The sequence below is a fragment of the Salmo salar genome, chromosome ssa01, assembly GCF_905237065.1.
Source record: "Salmo salar chromosome ssa01, Ssal_v3.1, whole genome shotgun sequence".
NCBI lineage: Eukaryota > Metazoa > Chordata > Actinopteri > Salmoniformes > Salmonidae > Salmo > Salmo salar.
In genome coordinates this window covers 31,896,458-31,913,638 of record NC_059442.1, presented here as the reverse complement: position 1 = coordinate 31,913,638, position 17,181 = coordinate 31,896,458, and the positions used below count along the sequence as shown (strand labels likewise).

At 39.9% G+C, this 17,181-nt stretch overlaps 1 protein-coding gene across 2 annotated transcripts in view; it reads left to right on the top strand.

The window, feature by feature from the left end:
* The window catches only part of LOC106600528 (gamma-aminobutyric acid receptor subunit alpha-2-like), a 39,243-nt gene extending 22,351 nt beyond the window's left edge, over positions 1 to 16,892 (top strand). For both annotated transcript variants that reach the window (XM_014191957.2, XM_014191951.2), the window contains exons 7-10: positions 3,902 to 4,045; positions 4,345 to 4,497; positions 10,806 to 11,008; positions 14,030 to 16,892. In XM_014191957.2, the coding sequence (XP_014047432.1) occupies positions 3,902 to 4,045; positions 4,345 to 4,497; positions 10,806 to 11,008; positions 14,030 to 14,329 (800 nt within the window). In that variant the 3' untranslated portion in view covers positions 14,330 to 16,892. The remainder of the gene's footprint in view (positions 1 to 3,901; positions 4,046 to 4,344; positions 4,498 to 10,805; positions 11,009 to 14,029) is intronic.
* Positions 16,893 to 17,181: the final 289 nt, after the last annotated feature.

The following is a 17,181-nucleotide window of genomic DNA, read 5'->3' as shown; positions in this document are numbered from 1 at the left end:
CTTTAGAAACACATTTATTTTATTTAGTTAGGCAAGTCAGTTAATAACCAATTCTTATTTACAATGATGGCCTAGGAACAGCAGGTTAACTGCCTTGTTCAGGGGCAGAACCACAGATGTTTACCTTGTCAGCTCAGGGATTCGATCTCGCAACCTTTCGGTTACTGGCCCAACACTCTAACCACTGGGCTACCTGCCGCCCCAGATAACACATCCATAAATGGCAAAAAAGGCAGTAAAAAAAAAAAAATTATCATAAGGAATAATGGTTTGAAGTATATGTCCTATACTTAATTATATACTTTTTTTTTTTACACATAACCCCATTTTTATGGTAGGCACAAAATTAACTCCATAATTCCATAACAAATTTTAACCGGTTGGTTACCTTCAGACGAGTCCGTCACACTTGTGGGGGTCATAGAGCAAAATGAAAAACACCATTGTGTTCGTGAGAATCTCCCCTTTCCATAGAGTGAAATGCTACAGCGATTTTCGGGATGTTTCATGGTCTGACAAACACCGCTGTGGTTTTGTCTACCTTCGCAGCCGATGCAAAAAAAAAAACATATCTCTAGCTTAAACTGACGTATTTTGATGGGGATTTTGTATTATGCTACTTATATTGACACACGTGATAATTCTGTGCTAAAAGAGCAAGGATTTCCTTGTTACTGAAGCCGATTCTAAAGTATAGTTTCACCAGTCATCTAACTCTGGCATGTCAAAGATGGAGCGCACAGCAACAGGGAGCCAGAGAGGTATGCAATTAATAACCAAATCCCTTACTTTAATTGCAGGTTGACTTTTATTGCCAAGAGTCTTGTCCTGGAGGAAGAACTGAGCGATTTCCCATTAGCTAGGCCAGCTATAATGTCAAAATTGGCTAGATTATGAAAACAAAAAATAGTTTTTAAAGTACTATTTCTTCACTTGGTCCTAATTCAAAATTACAATGCTTGTCTTTCATAATTTGGGCAGTTATGTATTTTTTTTTTTATTATTTCACCTTTATTTAAACAGGTAGGCTAGTTGAGAACAAGTTCACATTTACAACTGCGACCTGGCCAAGATAAAGCAAAACAGTGCGACACAAACAATAACACAGAGTTACACATGGAATAAACAGAGTCAATAATACAATAGAAAAAGTCTATATACAGTGTGTTTAAATGAGGTAGGATAAGGGGGTGAGGCAATAAATAGGCCATAGTGGCGAAATGATTACAGTATGGCAAAATAAACACTGGAGTGATAGATGTGCAGAAGATGAGTGTGCAAGTCGCAATACTGGGGTGCAAAGGAGCAAAATAAATAACAATATGGTGATGAAGTAGTTGGATGGGCTATTTACAGATTGGCTATGTACAGGTGCAGTGATCTGTGAGCTGCTCTGACAGCTGGTGCTTAAAGCTAGTGAGGGAGATATGAGTCTCCAGCTTCAGTGATTTTTGCAGTTCGTTCCAGTCATTGGCAGCAGAGAACTGGAAGGAAAGGCGGTCGAAGGAGTTATTGGCTTTGGGGGTGACCAGTGAAATATACCTGCTGGAGCGCGTGCTGTGGGTGGGTGCTGCTATGGTGACCAATGAGCTGAGATAAGGTGGGGCTTTACCTAGCAATGACTTATAAATGACCTGGAGCCAGTGGGTTTGGCAACGGATATGAAGTGAGGGCCAGCCAACGAGATCATACAGGTCGCAGTGGTGGGTAGTATATGGGGCTTTGGTGACAAAACGGATGGCACTGTGATAGACTGCATCCAATTTGCTGAGTAGAGTGTTGGAGGCTATTTTGTAAATGACATCGCCAAAGTCAAGGATCGGTAGGATAGTCGGTTTTACGAGGGTATGTTTGGCAGCATGAGTGAAGGATGCTTTGTTGCGAAATAGGAAGCCGATTCTAGATTAAATTTTTGATTGGAGATGCTTAATGTGAGTCTAGAAGGAGAGTTTACAGTCTAACCAGACACCTAGGTATTTGTAGTTGTCCACATATTCTAAGTCAGAACCGTCCAGAGCAGTGATGCTGGACGGGTGGGTAGGTGTGGGCAGCAATCGGTTGAAGAGCATGCATTTAGTTTTGCTTGCATTTAAGAGCAATTGGAGGCCACGGAAGGAGAGTTGTATGGCATTGAAGCTCGTCTGGAGGTTAGTTAACAGAGTGTCCAACAAAGGGCCAGAAGTATACAGAATGGTATTGTCTGAGTAGAGATGGATCAGAGAATCACCAGCAGCAAGAGCGACATCATTGATGTATACAAAGAAAAGAGTCGGCCCGAGGATTGAATCCTGTGGCACCCCCATAGAGACTGCCTGAGGTCCGGACAACAGGTTTGACACACTGAACTCTGTTTGAGAAGTAATTGGTGAACCAGGCGAGGCAGTCATTTGAGAAACCAAGGCTATTGAGTCTGCCGATAAGAATGTGGTGATTGACTTAGTCGAAAGCCTTGGCCAGGTCGATGAATACAGCTGCACAGTATTGTCTCTTATCGATGGCGGTTATGATATTGTTTAGGACCTTGAGCGTGGCTGAGGTGCACCCATGACCAGCTCGGAAACTAGATTGCATAGCGGAGAAGGTACGGTGGGATTCGAAATGGTCGGTGATCTGTTTGTTAACTTGGCTTTTGAAGACCTTAGAAAGGCAGGGTAGGATAGATATAGGTCTGTAGCAGTTTTGGTCTAGAGTGTCTCCCGCTTTGAAGAGGGGGATGACCGCGGCAGCTTTCCAATCTTTGGGGATCTCAGACGATACGAAAGAGAGGTTGAACAAGGTAGTAAAAGGGGTTGCAACAATTTCGGCTGATAATTTTAGGAAGAGAGGATCCAGATTGTCTAGCCCTGCTGATTTGTAGGGGTCCAAATTTTTCAGCTCTTTCAGAACATCAGCTATCTGGATTTGGGTGAAGGAGAAATGGGTGAGGCTTGGGCAATTGCAGTGAAGGGTGCAGGGCTGTTGACTGGGGTAGGGGTAGCCAGGTGGAAAGCATGGCCAGCCGTAGAAAAATGCTTATTGAAATTCTCAGTTATCGCGGATTTCCTAGCCTCAGTGCAGTGGGCAGCTGGGAAGAGGTGCTCTTATTCTCCATGGACTTTAGTGTCCCAGAACATTTTGGAGTTAGTGCTACAGGATGCAAATTTCTGTTTGAAAAAGCTAGCCTTGGCTTTCCTAACTGCCTGTGTATATTGGTTCCTAACTTCCCTGAACAGTTGTATATCGCAGGGGCTATTCGATGCTAATGCCATACGCCACAGTATGTTTTTGTGCTGGTCAATGGCAGTCAGGTCTGGAGTGAACCAAGGGCTATATCTGTTCCTGATTCTAACTTTTTTGAATGGGGCATCCTTATTTAAAATGGTGAGGAAAGCACTTTTAAAGAATAACCAGGCATCCTCTACTGACGGAATGAGGTCAATATCCTTCTAGGGTACCCGGGCCAGGACGATTTAAAAAGGCCTGCTCGCTGAAGTGTTTTAGGGAGCGTTTGACAGGGGTGGTCGCTTGACCGCAGACCCATTACGGACGCAGGCAATGAGGCAGTGATCGCTGAGATCCTGGTTGAAGACAGCAGAGGTGTATTTAGATGGCTATGTTTGGCTATGAAGGTTGAGTTTGTTGTTGACATGTCATGCCTAAGTTTGCTAATCTTGCCAATGAAAAAGTCATTAAAGTAGTTGGCGATATCAGAGGGTTTTGTGATTCAATGAAGTTCAGTATGTGCTCCAAAACTTTTTATTATCATCCATTATATAATTGATCTTTGTTTCATAGTATAGTTTCTTCTTACTTTTGTTTAGTTTAGTCACATTTACAATTAATCAATTTACAGTACATTTGCCAATCAGCTGTTGTGCCAGACTTATTGTACAGACTTATTGACCTTTATTACTTTCTGCAGATGCTTACACAATGGCTGAAGTGACGTACATTTGGACTCGAAACGCATCAGCGTCAGTGGAGGTAGCAGGAGATGGATCCAGACTGAACCAGTATCACCTTCAGGGACAAACTGTGGGGACAGAGACCATTAAATCAAGCACAGGTCAGTCTAGACCAGAATAATCAAAAAATGGTGTGCTCAAATCAAATAGTGTTTTAAAGAAAAGTATTTCGGTGAAGGGTTGGAAAGGAAACATCAACTGGAAAATGAAAACCCACACTCACTAGTAATAGTAACCTGTGAGTGTGTGTTTTTGAGTTGATGAGTCTACACCAGTACCCATTACTGGATCTGAGCAGCAACACCAAGCAGAGACAGCAATCTCCTGAACCAATATTAAAAAATACAGTTATCACACCACACTCTCACCTGTATTTGTTCTGCTACTTCCCTGTCTGCAGGTGAGTACACCGTCATGACAGCCCACTTCCACCTGAAGAGGAAGATTGGCTACTTTGTGATCCAGACTTACCTGCCCTGCATCATGACAGTCATCCTCTCCCAGGTCTCCTTCTGGCTCAACCGAGAGTCTGTACCCGCCAGAACTGTATTTGGTAAGCACTTTCACACACAATTACTTGATCACAGCAAATAGTGATTACTACCACAACGGTGCCATGTTTGCAACGTCTCATATGTGATTTTGTCTTCAGTCAGTCTGAACATGTTTGCCTATGTAGTCAAGTAAAGCATATTATTCCACTGGAAGTCTCTGCTCTTTAGTGGTTGAGAGTGCTTCTCAATGTTCAGGTCAAACACATCATATGTTCCGTTTTTCTAGTCAATCAGCCCTTGTCAGATCAAATGCATTCCACCATAGCTAGTTCAAACACCTGTTACTCTACAGTCAGGCCAAACACCTGCTCTTAAATAACAGCCTGGTCAGATAAGTCACATACTGCACATCCACTCCTATCCCTGAGCAGGAGTGTTACATCTGACAGGCTAACACTATCAGAGCATCACAGCATGCTTCTCACAAGAAGCCCAGTTGACCCACAGAACAAATAAATAAAAGCCCAGACCCTTATATCCTATTTGGAAATGTCAGGGACCTGTCGGTCTCTAAACGTTGGCTTCTATACACTCTCTCCGTCTGCCCCCTAATGTAGATTCCCATCATATAATCAGCGCTAATTATGCATTGGAGTTCCATGTATTCAGAGCCAGTCAGTGTATTCACAACCTTAATGACATGAAGATTATGTTCTGTATTAGTTGAATGGTTTAACATTAGGGGAACTGGAGTGGTTTTTAATAGGCCTTTTAGAGGAGCAAATTCATGGCTTTTAAGTTGACTTAACATCAAACTACCACTTTAGCCCTCAATGTAAACACAGACCACAGGCGTATTAAAGATCAGTTACTCTAAATGCCCTTGGTTGCCAACATAACAGCCAACATATGAAAAAAACCTTATCAGTTTTGTCTTTATATGCATTGTTGTTGGTTTAAATTATTGTAGACTAGTTTCTAAAGTTTTAGGAAATAGTATATCCATCTATTTGTTTTCCTTTGAATACTTCTATATTATGCGTCCTTTCTTTTTCTTATTGTTTACATTTTGGGGTCAACTCACCATACAAATTCAAGACCTGCAGGATTTTCTGTCTATACTTTTAATTTGTTCACAATTCTCCCTCAGTCTTCTAGTGCATTAAACAGATGGATAACTATTCTAAAACATGTTCAATTATAATCCTCATGAATATCACTCATTGAGACAGTCTAGCTCAGCATTTCCTAAACTTGGTCCTCAGGACCCCAAGGGGTGCACGTTTTGGTTTTTGCCTTTACACTACAAAGCGGATTCAAGTGATCAAAGCTTGATGATTAGATTATTATTTGAATCAGCTGTGTAGTGCTAGGGCAAAAACCAAAACGTGCACCCCTTGTGGTCCTGAGGACCGAGCATGGGAAACCCTGGTCTAGCTATTCATGCAAGGTTATTAAACATTTCATATTCAGATAATAGCTGGTAAATCCAGCTTTCTAGAGGGGTCAAAGAACTGTGGCTGACTGCTCCTTCTTTTCGTTGTGATTTGGCACACATCATCCTTCCCTCCCTTCCCATTCTACACTGAAAGAGTGAACAGGTTTCATGAAGTTGTTATGAATATGCTTCAAAGGGGGGCTGAACTTCCTGATCTAGCCTCGGTTTCAATTATCCTCATTCTGAAATGCCACTGATAATGAGGCGTGCTTTGATGTGGGTGTCTCTTTTGTGTGTTCGAATGTGGGAAGCGATGGTACATTCACTCTGCCAAAACAGTACACAGTTAGTCATTCACCATTCTAGATAACTTAAAACAGTCTAACCAGGTCTTGTCTGGAAGTAGGCTAGACTAGCTAGCAAGCTAGTCAACTTCTTTCACCAATTAGCTTCAGCCGGCTGGTGTGCAACCATGTGAAAGTTGGTTTGACTTTGAATAGCCTAGCTCTGGGGATAGTTAGGGACCATCAATAAATTACACAATATGTTCATGTTGCATATCTTTAGTTGTCTCAATTAAATGCTTTCAATATTTGCATATTCATTTCTAGAATTTATAGTTGGTTTGAGGTTTTTAAGTGATTGAAATTTGGAGCTTTTACTGATGGTCCCTAACTAGCCCCATAGGGATATCGAATGTCAAACTAAACAGACCATGGGCATTATGATCGGGTCCTGTGCAGCTGCGCTCCGAATTGATGATTACTTGGGTGCTGCCAGCTGTGGGCATGTGGGCAGGATTGAAATAAACCCAACCCAAGGAAGAAAACTGTTACGGTACCCTTCATTCTGTGACATACAATTCTTTCCTAATTATCTCGCAAATCTCAGTTTTGGATGAGATTGACTTTATGACAAATTATCCTATTTACACTTTGTAGTACATTTTGACACTACGATAATTGTTTCTGACTAATATCGATGCCACATTGCCGTTTTCTACCAGAGAAGTTGTTTATTGCCTTCAGTTGCTCTTTAAAGGCACACTGTAACTTGTAACACTGTGGTAGCTAGGAATGAGTTACAAACAATGTTGTTCGACAAACTCCTATCAAATACACTGTAACATTAAGGGCTCTATTCAATCCGTAGCGCTGAAGATCTGCGCTGTAGCCTAATTGAAATTTAAAGGCATTGTTCTCGTGTTCGAGGAGACTGCTTTCACGGTAAAAGCTGCATATATTGGCTCAATCGGAAAAAATAATTCACGCTATAATGCAGATTTTCAGCAAAGGCCATCTAAGGAAAAGTGTTCCTTTTAGAACTGTGTTCCTTGTTGTCTCTGTTCTATGAGGTCTGGCTCTGTGGTGGTGTTCTGGTTAAATTATTAATGTAGTCACCACTTCAAGCCTCCAAAGCACATCCCCACAGGGCGTTTTATCCTCGCATTCGGAGGATTGTTATTTTACCCCTTTAGCCTGCGGTATGTTGTTTGATGTAGTTTCATGTTTCCTCAAATGCAATGAACCCCCCCCCCCAAAAAAAAACCTATCCATCAGCAGCCATGTGGAAAAAAACACCCATTATTTCACTGTCATTGTCATCTTAGTCAGAGGTTTGAAAGAAGAAATGATAACTCGTTGTCTATTTACATGCCTGTGTCTGCATGTTTAGAGTACACAATGACAATGTGTAGATTGTCAATGGAAAACATGTTTTCCAGATTTGTTTATCCTCTCACCTTCCCCTGCAATGCAGTAATCTAAGTGTATTTTTTTTCTCTCTGAAAATGATGAGGCCAGGCAATTAATAAAGAGACAGGAAGATGCTTTGCATTTGCTTTGACTGAATTCATAGAACAGGGACTTAAGGGGGAGAGACACCTATTGATCATTTAGGAGGAAACTCAAGGAAGCGGAGGAAATATGGTAGATGCCTCTGTGTGTGTGTGTCTGTTATTTCTGTGTGTATTCCCATGTATGTAGGAGTATAGGTCTGGAGTGATACAACATCAAAAGGAAAACACATTGATAGGGTGGGATTCCTGCATGTCCTCCAGCACCTGATAGTCTTTGTGCACCATGATGAGTACTTCATATCAGCTTGTTGGTAATACTTTACTTGAACTGCGCTGCCGAAATGCCTTCTTAAACAGATCATAGAAATGATGTGCTAGACATCATAAAAGGTCATGACAACAGCTCACCTTTGACTTGAGACAATTGAACAGTAAAACATATTTTTCCAGATATTTATCTATATATCGTGACTGTGTTATATAAAGACTATTTTTGTTAGGACTGTCGAAGTAAATGCGTTAATAATGCGTTTAACTCGTGACATGTTTTTCGGCGTACATTTTTGGGACGCCATTAATCGCATCTTTATTTCTTCACTGCACTGAATCTTAACGCCTCGATCACACCAACAGCGTCTTTGCGCAAAATGGTACGCAGCATCATCTGGATATGTGTGAAACATAAGATCAACATTCACCTTCTGCTACCATTTCTGTCAAGCAGTTTGATGCATACATTCGATAAATCCAACGTATGCACCACACAGAACGAACTGCAATGCAATGCTGCAAGGCAAACACAGCGTTCCATTGGAAATGAATGTACTTCTGGTGTACTAAAATGCAATGATGCTGTCGGTGTGATCAAGGCGTAAGTGCACATGTTTCCGCACGGACCCTTTTTAAGCTCAAAACACAACACTTAACACAGCTACGGTCAATGGGTGTTTCTAGAAGGGACACATATTTTGCCAAAATTGACTTGTCATATTAGGTTTCGGAGAATTTACGCAGCAGGGTAAATAACATAGGGTTAGCTAAAAACTACTTTTGACATCAATTTCACAAACTGTATCCCATCTAGACATGACCTAGTCAATGCTTGCGCCTTAACATGAAACCCCTTTACATCGCAGAAAACCTTGTGCCTCTAGCCAAAATCATGTAAAAATTATGCCCAATGTTACCAGGAATGTTTTTCTTTCTGCCGCAGATTTGTGCGCATGTCACGGGCCACTCGCGAGCCACTATTTTTTGGGGGTTTGATAACCAAAATAAATTTAGCTAGCTAGTCATGTTACCTGACCACAGGAACAACTGACATTTTTAAAATTATTTTAAAATTATTTAACCGTTATTTAACGGTTATTTACAATGACAGCCTACCAAAAGGCAAAAGGGACGGGACGGGGGCTTGGATACATTTTTTTTTTTTTGGACAAAACACACATGATAAGAGAGACACCCCAACATAACATAAAGAGAGACTTAAGACAACACAGCATGGTAGCAACACAACATGGCAGAATCACAAAATGATAGCAGCACAAAACATTGTGCAAACATTATTGGGCACAGACAACAGCACAAAGGGCAAGAAGGTAGAGACAACAATACATCATGAAAAGGAATAGGCTACAAAGAGATGCTTTAAAGGTTGGCTGCATATGCAAGAGTGGGGTGTTTATGATTGTGTGAGAGAGGATGTGTGTGAGAACGGGTTAAGTGGGGGAGTTCGATTTGCCTGGCCTGTTTCCCGGGTGAATGGAGATTTCACTGAAGGACCAACGGAATGGCCTAACATGTTCAAACTCCGCTCATCCCGGGCACTGAGCCATGCAAAATGAACTTGCCCAGCAAGAGCGAGAGGAGGGTGTAGGCGGGAGAGTGTGTAGGCCTATGGGTGTAAAGTTATCTGAACAGAACAGATGGTAACAGTGCTTTCATAACATTGTTAGACAAGTTTAAAAGCTATTTGTTCTTTGTATCCATAGATCCCGTTCTTTTTTCCTATAGTCACACTCATTTAGAATGTTTGAAGCTTTAACAGTACTTAAAGCTGTGTACGCGCACGTGCAAGTGTTAAACTTCAAGAAATATTGATAAGAGGGAGTAGGCTTAGTTAACCATCAGGAGTGTTAATAGCGACTTTTGTGTTTACTGTGAACATTTTATTTGTTAGGTTATTTTACCAGGTAAGTTGACTGAGAACACATTCTCATTTACAGCAACAACCTGGAGAATAGTTACAGGGGGAGGAGGATGAATGAGCCAATTGTAAACTGGGGATTATTAGGTGACCATGATGGTTTGAGGTCCAGATTGGGAATTTAGCCAGGACACCCTACTCTTACAATAAGTGCCATGGGATCTTTAATGACCTCAGAGAGTCAGGACACCCATTTAACATCCCATCCAAAAGACAGCACCCTACACAGGGCAGTGTCACTGCCCTGGGGCATTGGGATATTTTTTTAGACCAGAGGAAAGAGTGCCTCCTACTGGCCCTCCAACACCACTTCCAGCAGCATCTGGTCTCACATCCAGGGACAGACCAGGACCAACCATGGTTAGCTTCAGAAGCAAGCCAGCAGTGGTATGCTGCTGCTATTAAAACCGTCTAATTTGGTGTTTCCGTCCCCAATCAATGCAAAGTATGCCTGCAACTCAATGCACAGTTTTTTTAATGGAAAAATCTTTCTTTAGGGTCATTAACTCTATTTAATTATTGTAATCGTTTGACAGCCCCAATTTTTGTGCATGGTATGGGGATGTGCATTTGCTTTGTAATGCTCGTGCGTGAGGAGTTTTCCCCAGGTTTTCACAGTAACAGTAGCCACCGTAGTTACATCTTGAAAGAAAGCTTCACTCAAAACGCAGAGAGGTGTTTGCCACTACACGTGGGAATACTTTTTTTGTAGCCTACCAGAGAATCATCCACATGAATAATCGATTGTCATTGTGGATGGAAATACCATTTTCTGTTACACATAGAAATACAAGTGAACAAGGAAAAAACTACAGTACTCTTCACTTACTGCAGATGGAATTACTAGTATTAATCATTCAAATGAATTGTCAACATTTTTGATTTAGCTTGTGATCACATTTCTCTTTTTGTGATGACATAGGTGTGACCACTGTGCTCACTATGACGACTCTCAGTATCAGTGCCCGTAACTCTCTGCCGAAGGTGGCCTACGCCACGGCCATGGATTGGTTCATCGCGGTATGCTACGCCTTTGTGTTCTCTGCCCTCATCGAGTTTTCTACCGTCAACTACTTCACTAAAAGAGGCTGGGCCTGGGACGGCAAAAGTGTGGTCAACGTCAAGGTAACCAGGGCAACCCCACTGACCACTGACAGTCCCATATTGCTGTTCATTGAATTGAATGTCACATGCAATCCTGCATTTGAGTTAACACTGCATCTTTATCATGGTACTGTACTCGCTAATAGCAGTTTTCATTTAGTAATGCTATAAGAGGTATGTGCAGAACAAGTGAACAACGGCTGTCAAGACAAATACAAATCTGAACAATTGTCATACATTCGGTTAATGTACAGATTCTACAGCCCCATGGCATTGCAGAGATAAATGTAAAGGAAATGCAAAGACATACCTATGAAGCATAGAAATAAATACATTATATTCAAAGCAAACCAGGCTCTCTAATACTCAGAAGTGTTTGCCTGAATATCCATGTTGAGATATTGCATCTGAAGCGGTACCTTATTAAAAGAGAGGGAGGGATGAAAGGAAGATAAAAGGAGATGAGGAGCTGCATGTGGGTGCATCAAAAGCAGAGGCGAAACGCACAAATTATCTGTGATCTCTCAAGTAGAAGATTGTTGATACAGTTACAGTGCCTTCAGACTTATTCCACATTTTGTTGTGTTACAGCCTGAATTTAAAATGGGATTAAATAGATATTTTTTCTCACCCATCTACACACAATACCCAATAATGACAAAGTGAAAACATGTTTTTAGAAATTTTTGCAAATGTATTGAACATTTCATACAGAAATATGTAATTTACATAAGTATTCACACCCCTGAGTCAGTACATATTAGAATCACCTTTGGCAGTGATTACGGCTGTGAGTCTTTCTGGGTAAGTTTCTAAGAGCTTTGCACAGCTGAATTGTACACTATTTGCATATTATTATTTAAAAAATTATTCAAGCCACGTCAAGTTGGTTGTTGATCATTGCTACATAGCCATTTTCAAGTCTTGATGTTCAAGCCGATTTAAGTCAAAACTGTAACTCGGCCGTTCAGGAACATTCAATGTCATCTTGGTAGGCAACTCCAGTGTATATTTGGCCTTGTGTTTTAGGTTATTGATCTGCTGAAAGGTGAATTCATCTCCCAGTGTCTGTTGGAAAGCAGATTACACCAGATTTTCCTCTAGGATTTTGCCTATGCTTAGCTCTATTCCGTTTTTCCCCCCTATTAAACTCCCTAGTCTTTGCCAATGACAAGCATACCCATAACATGATGCAGCCACCACCATGCTTGAAAAAAATTAAGAGTGGTACTTGGTGATGTGTTGTGTTGGATTTGCCCCAAACATAACGCTTTGTATTCAGGATATAAAGTTAATTTCTTTGCCACATTTTTTGCAGTTTTACTTTAGGGCCTTATTGCAAACAGGATGCATGTTTTGGAATAGGTGTATTCTGTACAAGCATCCTTCTTTTCACTCTGTCATTTAGTTCAGTATGGAATCACTACAATGTTGTTGATTCATCCTCAGTTTTCTCCTATCACAGCCATTAAACTCTAACTGTTTTAAAGTCACCATTGGCCTCAGGATGAAATCCCTGAGCGGTTTCCTTCTTCTCTGGAAACTGAGTTAGGAAGGACGCCTGTATCGTTGTAGTGACTAGGTCTATTGATACACCATCCAAAGTGTAATTAATAACTTCACCATGCTCAAAGGGATATTCAATGTCTGTTTTTTTACCATCTACCAATAGGTGCCCTTTGAGAGGCATTAGAAAACCCTCCATGGTCTTTGTGGTTGAATCTGTGTTTGAAATTCACTGGTCGAATGAAGGAGCTTACAGATAATTGTATGTGTGGGGAACAGAGATTAGGTGGTCATTAAAAAAAGAATGTTCAACACTATTATTGCACACAGAGTGAGTCCATGCAACTTATTATGTGACTTATTAAGCACATTTTTACTCCTGAACTTATTTAGGCTTCCCATAACAAAGGGGTTGAATACTTATTGACTCAAGACATTTCAGCTTTTCATTTTTTATGAATTTTTAAACATTTCTAAAAACATTATTCCACTTTGACATTATGGAGTATTGTGTGTGTGTGTGTGTGTGTGTGTGTGTGTGTGTGTGTGTGTGTGTGTGTAGGCCAGTGACACAACATCTCAAGTTAATCAATTTTAAATTCAGGCTGTAACACAACAAAATGTGAAAGTCAAGGGGTGTGAATACTTTCTGAAGGCACTGTAAGCCAGAGAAATAAGTGACACCAAGGCTGTGTTTACACAGACAGCCAAATTCTGATATTTCTTTCAAGTAGTTGGTCTTTTGACCAATCGGATCAGCTCTGAAAAACATCTGATGTGATTGGTCAAAATACCAATTAGTGGAAAATAAGATCAGAATTGGGCTGCTTTCGAAACGCAGCCCAACATTCAGATTTCATAAGTGTTTCTGAGTTCCGAATTCTGATTTCAGCTCATTCCTTTCCCAGCATATCTGATAATTACACTTTCTCCCCACAACTCACATACTCAGAGGAATGTGTGTGACAGCGACAGTGATGGGTGTGCTTTTACTTCAGAATAACTATTACTAACTGAACTGCTTGTAACCATATACATATCCTGCCATAATACAGATTTGATAAGTGAGGCCAATTAGAATGGTCATGAGAGACTTCAAAGAGATTCACACTCCATAAGGACCTCAAGGTTACTGTTCATTTCAATCCAAATTGATATTGAAATGAAACCCCATAAGGCTTAACAGGCAATTTAGCAAATTATACACTTTGTTTTGGTAATACATCATAGATTGTTAAAGGCAGAATCATAATTACTGTGAAATAGCTACTGTACAACAGATGCTCCATTTTCAAATCAGAAGAATAATTTCAAACATATTATGGTGTCTGGGTATTGTGCCTTGAGATGAGCTTTTAGCTGTGTGAGAGGTATTGAGAAAACAAATGCAATGATCTAGTAACAATCAAACAGTTGGAGGATCAGTTAGCCTTCATAGTAGTATTACGTCTGGCTTGTAGTGTCTCTCATTGTATTACAACCAGTAATGAATTACAACCAGTCTCTAATGTGTATTTTATTTCTCTCCTACAACAGGAGGCATCCTTCACGAAGAAGAACAATGCCTACGCTGTTGCCGTGGCAAACTACGCTCCAAACATCACCAAGGACCAAGGTGGTATGCCCACCATCTCCAAGAGTGCCACCTCTGACCCCAACAAGGCCAAGCCAGAGGTCAAGCCCGAGCAGAACAAGAAGACCTTCAACAGCGTCAGCAAAATCGACCGTATGTCCCGGATTATGTTCCCTGTGCTCTTCAGCGGTTTTAACCTGGTCTACTGGGCCACCTACCTGAACAGAGAACCAGTCATAAAGGACATGGTCCCATCCAAATGAATACAAAATATTCACTTTGCAAGGAGACAGGATTCACTTTACACAGCTGACCCAGGACTGATGATCTGTGTGCTTTTATGTGTGTGAGTTTGGTTACATGGAGCCGTGGCATGCACTGGAGTCAATATGGTTGCTTTCTTTTGTAGGCGCATTCATTACGAGGAGATACCCAGGTAAATGATTACTAATTTCTAGTTGAATTGTAATTTGTTTGAGAGTTTATAGTTGTAAAGAGGTTAACATTTAACGATTGTTTGTTTATAGTGATGTAAGGATCTTATACTTACACAAATAAAGAAACCACTGGTGCTTTCTCTACCTTCTATTTGAATCTCCAAGAAACCAACTGCCATAATTCAGTCAACACAAAAAATAGTTACCAACTCCTAGTTATAACCCTGTATTGAAGACTCCTGTATAAGAAAGCACAGACAAGCATTTCCTGTTTTTGTTCCATTATTAACCTATATCATGCTCTTCATATCTTACGATGTAAATGTTTGTTTCCACTATTTTTTACTTTAATCGGATCAAATTCTTAAGTTGGAAATAAAGACCGTGTTGCACCCTTTTTTCATCACACAGTGAACACAGATCTACCCAAGTGAATGTTGATCCTGCAGGTTCCGGCAGTACACAGCTAGACTCACCATAAGTTCAGGGATGGATGAAGGATCACTTCCTATCACTTCCTATCGTAGGCTTAAAGACACTGTGACAGAGGACAGTGAATAGACACAAAGTGTGAGTAAGGCTTGCAGGAATGTACTTTATGCCAATATTTAATATCACTGTTATCTATCATAGAGTTTGATGTGTTTTGTATTTACAGATTCATTTAATGACTCAAGTATGTGATTCCCTGTTGTCACCATTTTATATGCAATGTAGCTTTTTTCTCTGATGCAGATCAAAGGACCCAGATGCATACAGTGGAGTTGGACATTTTTGACACCCTTGATAAAGATGAGAAAAAATAACTATAAAATAAATAATTTAAATACTGAGCTATATTGTATGCATGTTATATGCAACAACAAAAAAATGGGCTCCAGGATCCACCACCATATTTTACAGTAGGTATGGGGCCAAAGAGCTATATTTTCATGTCATCTGACCAAAGCACTGGTTCCATTTAGCAAACTCCAGGCATTTACATGCGTTTGAATTAGGACATTTTTCTGTGTTTTATATTTCCACCCTATGAGGTTGGAGTAATACTGTGAAATTGAGAAAATTATGATAATGTCCTTTTAGTGTATGAGCTGTTTCAAACGGTCGCTTAAAAGTTCTTCCAGTTTTTGTGGGATGGAGTTTGGTTCTTCCATGGTGACATCACCATGCGGTAAATGTGTGAATAGACCAATAAGAAATAGAGTTCCAAACCTCTCTGCTAATAACATTTAATTTTCCGTTTTTCCCTCCCCACTCAGACCACTCCCAGACCATCCATTCAAAATTCTTGCTTGAGAAATTGTTCTTTGCTAAGAAGCAATTTGTTTATTTTTGGCCATTTTAATTTAAAACAATCACAGTAAGGTACTTAATTGTTCCCCAGACATTTTAGTAAAAACCTGGTTGCCTCTGCCAGGAGGCTGAAACTTGGCCGCAAGTGGATGATAACCAAGACAATAATCACAAGCCAGATCCACAAATAAATTGTTAATTGGCCACAAAGTCAACATTTTGTAATGACTATCTTTGTCTCCTGACTTGAAACCCATTGAGATCCTGTGGTTTGAATTGAAGAGGGCAGTCCATAAGTGCCGATGAAGGATATCAAGGATCTGGAAGGATTCTGTATGGAGGAATCTAAGTCTGTGCCGTTATCCTCCCAAGGTGAGGTATTGAAAGGTTTTGAAAACAGGGGTGTCAATAATTTTGACACCTACCTTTTTGAGAAAAAAACTATTATATTAGTTGTTAAACAAAATCTGGTTCTCTGATTAATTGTATTACTATAAAATAACAAGATTACAATTTTTTTTTTGCATACAATATAGCTCAGTATTTGAATTATTATTTTATACTGGCATTTTTGCTCATCGTTATCAAGGGTGTCAATAATTTTGGACCAAACTGTAAGTGCTTCTAATGTAGTCATATCAAGTCCAACAGGTAACACTTTGTTTAAAGGTCTGCTTATAAAATGCTTATAAACAGTATTACATAAATTGTTAACATTGTGGTTTATGCACAATATAAAGCTGTTATTCATTATGTATATATGATTACATGTCCTCATAATAAATGGTTCCTAAATTGTTTAATTTAGTTTATAAATAATTAATAAGCATGCTTAAAATACAAATTGTATTAAAAGTTCACAAATCAGTTCATATGGACAAGGTTGTCTCTGTTCGTTTCTCTTTGACTCAGCTCGACCATATGATCAAATTGTGAGATATTTTTCTTGGTCACATCACTGTTTCTCTTTCTATTTTAGCAGTGGGTGAGCGTACCATGCCATTGCATTTTCTATTGTAAGTAAATATGTAGTTTAGTGGGATTTGTTACTGTGTTGTACACACATTTGGAAAATAAAAAAATGTGGCACAAAACATTACACTTACTTTATGATGATATACCACACACAATACAATCATAATGTAATGTATTTTTCCAATGAATGTATTTTAAAATTTTACTCTAAGTCTAGAATTCTTGTTATTCTCCTGCTTTTCCATGGTGATATTGTCAAAATCACAGAAAGAGTTATACTCTTAAAACTTTGAGTGCACAATCGGATTTCACTTCCATTCGAAGGTGCCTTGAACTGAACATGTTTTTCTTGCAGAGTCCCATGAGTTACCATATTAATGGCATTTCAGTTTGACATTGCAAACTGTCCG